The sequence below is a fragment of the Agrilus planipennis genome, unplaced genomic scaffold, assembly GCF_000699045.2.
Source record: "Agrilus planipennis isolate EAB-ADULT unplaced genomic scaffold, Apla_2.0 scaffold122, whole genome shotgun sequence".
In the NCBI taxonomy this organism is placed as follows: domain Eukaryota; kingdom Metazoa; phylum Arthropoda; class Insecta; order Coleoptera; family Buprestidae; genus Agrilus; species Agrilus planipennis.
The window spans coordinates 36,226-47,279 of record NW_020438884.1 but is presented as its reverse complement, the minus strand read 5'-3'; the positions used below and the strand labels follow the sequence as shown (position 1 = coordinate 47,279).

The 11,054-nt window shown below is 30.6% G+C and overlaps 1 protein-coding gene and 1 long non-coding RNA gene across 2 annotated transcripts; one reads left to right on the top strand and one right to left on the bottom strand.

Moving 5' to 3' along the window:
* The first annotated feature begins 29 nt into the window (after positions 1 to 29).
* LOC108736376 (alpha-crystallin B chain-like) lies at positions 30 to 1,489 on the top strand. The gene has a single exon (XM_025981594.1). It carries the CDS (start codon positions 746 to 748, stop codon positions 1,382 to 1,384), a length of 639 nt encoding a protein of 212 aa, XP_025837379.1. The 5' UTR covers positions 30 to 745; the 3' UTR covers positions 1,385 to 1,489.
* A 264-nt stretch (positions 1,490 to 1,753) lies between these two features.
* On the bottom strand, positions 1,754 to 9,223 carry LOC112906761. The gene is made up of 2 exons (XR_003232567.1): positions 6,842 to 9,223; positions 1,754 to 2,172 (listed from the first exon to the last, which is right to left on the bottom strand). It is a non-coding gene; the product is annotated as an uncharacterized LOC112906761 (long non-coding RNA).
* Positions 9,224 to 11,054: the final 1,831 nt, after the last annotated feature.

Here is an 11,054-nt window from a genome sequence, read left to right as displayed (position 1 = left end):
TACCAAACATTTAATGCGTTCTAATTAAAATATAATTTTTATCCCCACATTCTTGATGTTTTGAATCTTCTAAACCAAAGGAAAGCAGTGATTACAGTAACAGTGAACCAGAGATGAACCACTTAATTATAACGATGAAAGAAAAATAAGTAAAGCTTGCAATATCTTAAATCTGAATTTTTATAAATAAATGAAATTATGACCATTTTTTATTGTAAACTTACATGTGGAAGTCTAAAAAACACGCAGACGGGTGCTTTTGTTGTAAATCACAAACCAGACAAGGTACGGCAGTAGGTACTAGGGACCAATGGAGATTATAGTATAGAATAAACATTAAATAAACTGTGGTATTTATCATTTTAATGACGTGAAATCACATTTATCCCAAAATAATTGTAATTTATTTTTTAAAATTCTTTTACAAAATGACGCCATACACTCAAAAAAAGTAGAACTTGGCAACCCTGGTCGTTTGTTAGGAAGGATTCCAAACAATTCCAAATCACCCCACTAGGCGCGCCACTCCTCAATGTTATTGTCGAATATTGTTTTTTTTTTATTAAGTTGAAGAACCGGCGATTCAGTGCGTAGTTGTAGTTGTTCGTTGTTCAAGGGTTCAAGTAGAACAAAGCGTTCCAGTCAGCAAAAGAAGTAAATTATTTAAAGCCTTAAAGTCAGCAATAATAAGTTTCGTTTAATTTTAAACGCGAAAGAAGAAGCATTTAAATACATACAAGCCAAAATGTCGTTAATACCTTGGCATACAGCTGGTCCATCAAGAGCCCTTTTAGATCCATATTTTGGTCTTCGTTTGGATGACAAATTTTTGAATCCTGCAGCACTACCACCTTGGGAAACACGTGCACCATGGCATGGAAGATTAAGGAGACCATCACCATTGATACCTTGGCATACATCTGGTCCATCAAGAGCACTTGATCCATATTTTGGTCTCCGTTTGAGCGATGAAAATCTTCTGGACCCTCTAACAATGGCTCCATGGGAGAGATCCTACAGCTGGGACACCCTTCTATCTACTGATGCTGCATCCATCAAGGAGAACAAAGATAAGTTTGAAGTGAATGTTGATGTCCAACACTTCTTGCCTCATGAAATTAAGGTCACATCATCTGGAAATATGCTGACTGTTGAAGGTAAACATGAAGAAAAACCTGATGAACATGGATCAATTTCAAGGCACTTTGTGAGGAAGTATGTTCTCCCAGAAGATCACGATCCTAATCATATCCAGTCACACATATCCTCAGATGGTGTTTTGACCATTACTGCACCAAAGATATCTACTGATGGTACTATTCCACGAGCTATACCAATTCAACACACAGGCAAACCAAAAAAAGCCATCAAGCACCACAAGTAAAAATGTGGAAAAAACATATTATTCGTTAATCATTTAGTGTTAGAATCTTTTTTACTTAAAATTTCTTACATTGATGGTATCACCTGGAACAGGTTGCAAAGTTAAGACAGAATAGAACTACTCACAATACATACATTAGAAATATATTCGTTTGCTATGCTTGTAGTTTGTAAGTGATTTCTAAAATTACATACTCACTTTTTGAAAGAATTTGATTTAAATTTTACTTTTTGGCATATTTGTAAAATGTTTCTTTTATATTGTTTATTGATACAATGTGACATTGCTGCTGCTGAAATATGGATTATTTTGCTTAAGTATATTACTATAATCAGCCAATTGTATTTACTAACGTAGTAATAAAAAATATATTCTGAAGAATGTATTTAACTCATTTAATTTACAAAAATTATTAACAGTCACAGGTCTATGTATACAAGTATCTTAGTATTTAAACAACAATTTTTAAATGCATCATTTTCGTTTTAATATGTAAGTGTTTAACTCTATTTGGGTAATAAATACTATACAATTTTCCCCAGAAGGGTCGTAACGTAAATACCAAAGACAGTGCAACAAATAACTCCTAATGTCACATAGTTTTTTGTCTTGGGCACTCTATGAAGTGAATTTTTGAGATTGTGGGGTGTTTTTACTTCTTTCGGTCCTAGTTCACCATCATCACTTTTTTGAAGTGGGTACATTTTAAACAGGTTGTGGTCACCCTTTTTGTTCATTTTTATTTATTAGAAGGGTATGATTACTTTTACAGCTTAAATCTATGAAATCTAAATAAAAAAGTTGACAATTAGTTTTACTTTTGTCAAAAAAAAAAACAATGAAAATATTCTCTGGCCTTCTTGTTCTATTCTTTCAAAAAAATTACTATAGTACCTCAAAATGGTTTTAAATGAAGGTATTTATTCATCAAGATTAAAATAAAACAGTGGAGAGCATCTTGATAATGATCTAGGGACAAATAAATGGCAAAGGAGGAATGAAAAAGACTCGGTTATTGGTGAATAAGTAATATATTTTAATTATTTAACTTAAGTCAACAAAACTAGTGCAGATTTTATTTCATTTTTCTGATATGCTAGTTATTTGGAATAAGGAGAAATTTTTACATACATATTTCGTTTAGTAGTTTGGGTTGCATATAATGCAGACGTTGTTTTTAATATAAAAATACATATTTAAGTACAACTTGGGTTGCATATACGCATACCTGTTTTTAGTTATTTGCGATTAATTTCGTACCAGTGCCTGTTTTTCTAATATTGTTTAAAACATTTGTACCTACTTCTCGAGTACTTTACTACTCGACCGAATTTTTATCACTTTCATGTAAAACCAGGTATAATTGTTATAAATGTATATTTTATCTACAGAGAATTACAAAAGTTGTATTTTTATATTAGTAACGAAATTTGAAAAGACCGGAAAAGACGTTTCGGCAGGTTCCTTTAAAGTTCTCAAAAATTTAAAGTGATTTTTTTTACACTATTAGTCCGTGTTATTTTCGATTTTAATGAAATGTCGTAATCAGAGAATATGAAACAGACATGAGTATGACTTACGCTTATCTGAAATCGTTTTTAAGAAAGTAAAACATTGGAGTTACGAAAATTACTAATTTAAACTTAAATTATTCGTTAAAGCTAATTGTTCTTGCTAATGCTGATTTAAAAAAGATTTCTCAATGAAACGGTTGGATTAATATGTAGAATACGTTGTAAAACTAACGATAAATCGAATTTTACTTATAATTAGATAAATAATTAGGAAGACGTTAAAAAAAGATTTATCAGTACTATTGTTGTATTAGACAATAATTATGATAATCTTAATCAGCTATTCATTGATTCGTTGTTTCAGATGTACCTACACAGAATATTTGAAGGTAGAGGTGGAGATGTATTGGTAAGTAGTACCTATCATTATTTGTTCCTGCAATTATTTGTTTGCGTTTTTATTTTTATACATATTTAAATGGGAATTTAAAAATAATGATCAATGCATAATGGATGAATACCTATTAGGTATAACTATAGTAGTTATGTAATTTGTGAAAATTTCATAGAATAGGTAATTTTTAATCCCCAAAACTTCGATGTACACGTAGGTACATACATACATATTTTTATTCAGCCGGTAGATGCATAATAATGTTTAGTCAAACAGTTTTCTATTATGTATTTAAATTAATTGTTAGGGTGCTATGCTGCCCCTACTGACNCAATTTGTTACTGGCTGCTAGGTGTAACAAAAAATATGTTTTTAAAAACAAAAAATAAAATACTTTATTTTTATGCTGAGTACTTTTAACCTTTTAGTCAAAAAATACTTTATGTAAAGCCTGAAAAGGTGGCAACCCTAGCTCTATCATCAATATCTGACTTCTTTTCTAACTTATGTACCTTGTTTTTAAAGCGAGTAACTCGTGGTTTAAGTGTTGCCCAACGGTTAACGAACTCTTAATTCTTCCTCACTTATAATTAACATATTGAATCAGATTCAAGGAAAGATACAACGAAAATATTCAAAAGAAAATATGTAAAGGAAATTAAGGAAATTGCACTCACAAAAGGAGTTCCAGTTAAATGTTCAAACTCGATGGTCTGTAGCTAGGATTACCATTTTTTTTTTTTTATATAAATAAAGGACGTTGGTTATTAAAGGTAGAAAAAATAAAGTAATATTTATTTTACTTAAAAACATATTTTTCATTACTTTTAGCAACTTTTAATAAATAATTATCACTGTTAAACCATTTACAGTCTAGATTTAAGTTAAAGTAAATAAGTAGTTAATAGTACAGTGAATGAAGGTAAAAATTAACTATTACCTCCGATTTCGGTGAACCTCCATCGCTTTGCATGAAAATTTGGAATTGAGTATGTTTTACCCTTTAAATTACTTTACTTTAAATGTGACATATGCTCGACTTGCGCTTTTTACATTTTAGGGGTGAAATCTACCCCTTTTGTTAAAATTGGGTAAAATGCAGATTTAAGCATTCTGGAGTAAGAAATCTCGTTTAATTAGCTAAAGTAAATATTTTTCAACATTTATATCCTACAAAAATAAAAAAAACAAAAATCTTTTTTAAAAAATAAACTCAAATTTCGTTCTCTATTATTTTTTACGTACCTATATCGAGTATTTTTGGAGTTATTATTAAAAGAAAATGAAATTTACGAAAATTTGAAAAATTGGAAAATTTAAAAACTGTTCGCAAATAGTTAAGGATGTGGATTGTTCTAGTTTTAGGGAAATGCGAAGATTAGCTCAGGAAACAGTGGAGGTGTGTGTCCAAGCAGTCTTAGGACTGACGACCTTATGATGGTGAAGGCTTGGTCAATAAATAAAAGATTTGTGTGAAGTCAGTTCAGGTGAAGACAATAGTTTAATTTTTTTGTATGTTTCATTGTCAAAGAGATCTTGTTTTCTTTGTGCTAATCCATTCTTAAGATTATCCATAATCTCAAATATCTAAAGTTGTTATGCAATTACTTTCTAAACATTTTAAAGCTTTATTAAATAAAGGTAACATGTGACTATTTTATTCTATTTTACGCAAAAAACAATCGCCCTTCTTTTGTATATGTAGAAACCTACCGTTTTACCTATGTTATACCGTTTTACCTATGTTATACCGTTTTACCTATGTTATATATGTATATTATTTGCACGTGTGAAGCGATTGTCGGCATCCGCTTTCATGTATTGCGCCGTCTATGAAAACTAGCTTGTCGGTGTTAACGGCCGACATTCGCAAAAGGGACGAACCCACTTATAAGAATAACAAATTTGTAAGACTTTTGGGCACTTGAATCTTATGTTCCAAGCAGGTGTAGACGCCTTTTTTTAAAGGAAATACAGTTAAAAACAGCAGCACTGGGCTGGCTGCTTTTCGGAAGTAGGTGGAAATGTTTTCAGAATGAATCCTCGATGATTTCTGATTACACTGTTTCTCTAGACGGCTGTATTTTTTTTTTTTTTCGGTGTACATCCGGTTCGAAGCGCCAATGTTTTTTTTTCGAAATGTGAATTAAAGAATTAACCACTTTTTCTCAACGGGTGTACTGCCGTACCACATATATAACAAGAGGGACCACCGTATAAATAATACAAGGACATGTATATGTACATTTATTTAAACTATTTACATATAGGTACTTGATTATAAATTGTTTATGTGAAGACTTTCTCAACTGAGCCTACCTTAGAGCTTAGACTGTCAAAGTTTGCTTGAACGTTGATCTGTGTAGCATTGACTCGAATTTTGAAATTTAATATTTATGCCACCCTTCAAATGGAAGGGGGCAAGAAACAAAATTATGTGTATTAATACACACTCAAAGCAAATTTCGTCGTCTCATCGAAAATGAATATAAAATACAAAACCATTTGTTGTGCAGGTAGCGACGCACACACCACACACACCCACACAAACAACTTCGGTATTTATGATATAAATTAATATAAACAGCTGAATATAAAGATGAACCTAATATTTACGGAGAGATTGGACCAGACCAGATTTTTGAAATTTTTAAATAAACGAAATACCTGAAGGGACAAAAGAGGTAATAAAATTATCTACAATTTACAATGGAATTCTTAAACGTGGTTTTCCTAACTGTCTACTTAATGACTAATGGAGTATGCGGAAACAATATGTATTAAAAATCTAATTAAAAAATATCACGATCGCTTAAATATGCTAAAGAAAATATTTTACATTTGATTTTGAATATTTAGCGCCAAAGTAACTCACGAAACACCCCAAAATATTCCGTTGAATACATAAGTATAAACACCGATATTCTTATACGTGTAACCAGTGCGTGGCTCGATCAATAAGAATTTTAGCGGATAGGCGCAGACTTCTCCTGAACATTCTTGTTCCCACTGAAACTGTATGTACGTAGATTGATACGCTGTTTGGACATAACTTACTAAACTGTGAAGATTTATCATGTTATTATTATGTGCGTTTTTTAAACATCTATTACCTACCTATAGCTAATTTAAGTTGTAATTTAGTTTCGACGTACTATACTGTCCATTTCAACTTGATTGTTGTTATGGTTAGGATTTCAAAACTGTAAACTAGCGTTTTTCAAAAATTTAAAAATTATAAATCAACAGGTTAATATAAACGTACCGTTGACTCTATAAAGAACTTTGTTTTCTGTCAGGCAGGCACTTCGAAAACAGAAAAAAGTTCAGAAGCTAATTTAACGATATTTGTTAATAAGTCAAATCTTGGCGGTCTATTTTTTTCAACTTGAGTNTAATACTACTTTGCCCTGTGTTGACAGCACTCATAATTTCTTTTATATATAGTATTAGTTATTGGTTAAATAAAAACAAAGTACAATAGAACACTGTGGTATTCTACTGTTTGTAAGACCTATCATTAGTTGCCATTACAGGCATTCAGCTTACCTCACAATTACTACTGAAACACAAGAACAACAACAAAACTGTGTATTAATCGTAGGCGGACGAGTACATATAAGAAAATAAACAATCTTTTAAATGGGTGTCGTGTCTTAAAATTTATTATACTAATGGAAAGAAGGAAATTTTTCATCATTCCGGAATAGTCTATTATTTATTATTGAGAGCAAGGCTGAGAACTGATATACAAATATAATAATTAATGAAAAATTCATGAGGAAGAAATGACCTTTGACTCTACACTTCGTTCCGCTATAAACAAAATTATATATTGTTTACTTCATGTGAATCACCATATTTGTACAAATTGTAGGTATAATTCTTTTTCCGACTCTCGTATTGTTTTGATTCAGTAAGTTGCCTGCTGCTCACAATGACATTCAGGTATAAGTAATAAAATACATTGCATTAAATAAATGTAACAACAATAAATAAAACAAATATGCATTTATGTGCAAAGGTGTTGTTAAGGTAAGGAAGAGGGGGTAGTTGCACCGCTCTTTTAAAGACTTGGAAAAATGGATTTCGGTTATAGCAATGCTATTCCATTAATGGAAAACTAAAATTTCGATCACAATTTCTTTAAAATGGGATCCATTCTTATTTACATTTCATGCATCCCCAATTTTTTAAAATTACTTCTCAAATTTACATAGCGCTTTTACACTCTATTATCATTTAATGTTATACATTTTTATTATTTGCTTCCGATCGTTGCACCTAAGAAAGCGTTGTCTACATTCAGATATATTGCAACATAAATTTTCAAGAGACTGAAATTTAGTATGGTTAGGTACTTTTCAAACAATTTGTTGTTTCTTTCATAAAATTACCTATTAATTTTACGATATTATCAAAATTTTTCTCTCTCCGTAAGTCATGAACTTTTCAAGGTCTCCAACAATTCTCAGCATTATTGGTATGTACGTAGATTGATACGCTGTTTGGACATAACTTACTAAACTGTGAAGATTTATCATGTTATTATTATGTGCGTTTTTTAAACATCTATTACCTACCTATAGCTAATTTAAGTTGTAATTTAGTTTCGACGTACTATACTGTCCATTTCAACTTGATTGTTGTTATGGTTAGGATTTCAAAACTGTAAACTAGCGTTTTTCAAAAATTTAAAAATTATAAATCAACAGGTTAATATAAACGTACCGTTGACTCTATAAAGAACTTTGTTTTCTGTCAGGCAGGCACTTCGAAAACAGAAAAAAGTTCAGAAGCTAATTTAACGATATTTGTTAATAAGTCAAATCTTGGCGGTCTATTTTTTTCAACTTGAGTTCCATTTGCTGAGTCTGTAAATCTCTTCATTTATCACTGTATCAAAGATAAACGTACTTTTGCAACATTAGAATCAAAGGAAAATATGAAATTGAGATTCGTTATTTATAGATTTAGTGTTAATCTAAATTCTGAAATGAAATTGTAGATGCAAAGAATATTAGAATTATCATTAATATGATTAATTTAATCTAGTTTTACTTGATGCAAATTCACTGTAACATTCCAGTTGAAACTTAATTTTCACAATTTTATTGTCACGTGTGACTTCTTCAAAAGTTACGACTTGTAACTCAAGTAAATATAACATTAGGCCCCTTTTCTCCATTGGGAATTCCGAGCAAGTGCCAGAGCCCCGCGATCGATGGGGTTCCCTATAGTTTCTGCCAGATTCATTCACCAACCGGAAACCATATTTATTACCGATAAATACGTATATTTGTTTTAAGGAAATCAACCAATAATTACAAAATAAAATTGAAAATTCATTTCCAAATGTAGAATGTGCATTGAGAATTTTTTTAAACATGATGATAACTAACGACATTGGGGAGCGCTCTTTCTCCAAATTGAAAAGAATAAAAAATTAATTAAAAAGTACAATTCTTCAAGAAAGATTGACCAATATGTCCCTAATATCCATAGAATGTGTTGTGCTCAAAGACGGTCTAATTGACGATTTGCTTTTATCAAAACTTTTCATAAATATATAATTTTTAAGCAGTAACCTAAAATGCTAAAGGAGTTACTGTTCCAAGTTATATTGTAATAAATTCCGAGTCGACTATGTCACGTTTAATATATGAAATCGTAACAATAACTATAATATATAACAACGAATAGAAAATATTAGTTGTCTTCACCCTGAGAACCTCTTTTGTATTTTGCGAATAAATAACTACATTCCGACTCAGCTAATTCTTGACAATATTACAAGTATCTATTCATTTATTGTAATTGCAAAGAAACAAAAATAATTGTTCAATAAATTTAGAATTTTGCTTATTTATTCTTTATAGTTGTTTTAACAAATAGTCCTCTGTCGAAAGCCATAAAGGCCCCGTTATCCGTTACATTACATATGTCATGCTGCTGCTCACAATGACATTCAGGTATAAGTAATAAAATACATTGCATTAAATAAATGCAACAACAATAAATAAAACAAATATGCATTTATGTGCAAAGGTGTTGTTAAGGGAAGGAAGAGGGGGTAGTTGCACCGCTCTTTTAAAGACTCGGAAAAATGGATTTAATTTTTGAGATTGTGGGGTGTTTTTACTTCTTTCGGTCCTAGTTCACCATCATCACTTTTCTGAAGTGGGTACATTTTAAACAGGTTGTGGTCACCCTTTTTGTTCATTATTATTTATTAGAAGGGTATGATTACTTTTACAGCTTAAATCTATGAAATCTAAATAAAAAAGTTGACAATTAGTTTTACTTTTGTCAAAAAAAAAAACAATGAAAATATTCTCTGGCCTTCTTGTTCTATCCTTTCAAAAAAATTACTATAGTACCTCAAAATGGTTTTAACTAAAGGTATTTATTCATCAAGATTAAAATAAAACAGTGGAGAGCATCTTGATAATGATCTAGGGACAAATTAATGGCAATAGAGGAATGAAAAAGACTCGGTTATTGGTGAATAAGTAGTATATTTTAATTATTTAACTTAAGTCAACAAAACTAGTGCAGATTTTATTTCATTTTTCTGATATGCTAGTTATTTGGAATAAGATGTTCTTCCAGAAGATCACGATCCAAACCATATCCAGTCACACATATCCTCAGGTGGTGTTTTGACCCGAATCGTTCGCACAAAATGTCCCATTCAGATGAAATTATTAATGACTTAATGGCTTGTGCCGCATCTCCTTTTAAGCAGAAAATTAAATAGTAAAATTTTTAAATTTTACTTAACGCATTATTACTAGAAGCAGCGAGCTAAATGCATCCCGAAATTCTATCCAATTTTCAAAATCTCCGCTAAAACAAAACAAAGATACACTAGGCAACTGAATTAANTCACCAACGGTTACTCGTTATTGCCATAATCAATTAACTACGAATCAGATCAGGCTCTTATAACTGAAAGACTGCATTCCTGGGTTTATCCACACTGCTAGATGACCTTCTACTAGTGTATTTTATCTCTTGAACGGAAAATTTTAAAGATGACATTGTGGCTCATTATTTAGTAAATTGGACAAGGAATTAAAGTTCGAACGTAATTAAAGGAGAATCGCTTAGAAAATGCAGAAATAGCTTTTTAATATAGAGGGGGAACTAGAATTACCTACAAAGTTAATGAAAACATAATTTTGTGTGGTGTATGAAAAAGCAGTTATTTTTTTAAAATAATCCACTTAATTGCAAACTTCAAATTATATGCATTTTAGGTAAAAGTTACTTAATAAATTCTACTTTATGTTTTTTTTTTGACTCATCAAAAGTTTTTAATACTTTACCGTACTGCTCTATACAATAATAACATATATGCGATGTGTATGTTATGTAATAAAAAATGCAAAAAAAGTTTAAATACGAGTTATGTCCTTGAACCTATGTACAACCGACGAGCGTGAGGTGTTACCGTGAGAACGTATTTTACTGATTATGCATTTTTAGCATAAGTGTTGCATCTTTCTAATATGTAATAATAAAATTGTTACTTCTTATTAGTCTCTAGATTAGAGATGTCGCCTGTTTCAACTTTAAGCTTTTTACGGTTACTTAATAAAATAATTGTTTTTAAAAATAACTTTTCATTAATTGAAAAGATAATTTACGTGAGGGTTCATTTTCGATTGAAGATCAAAAATGCGAAGAGTATTATGTGCATTTATGTATGTTTGTGACTAATTGTAAGTTTTTTATAAAAAATAAAATTATATTTATA

What these genes read in the sequence shown, in the direction of transcription:
- LOC108736376 (XM_025981594.1), top strand. Translation starts at nt 746, where the DNA reads ATGTCGTTAATACCTTGGCATACAGCTGGTCCATCAAGAGCCCTTTTA.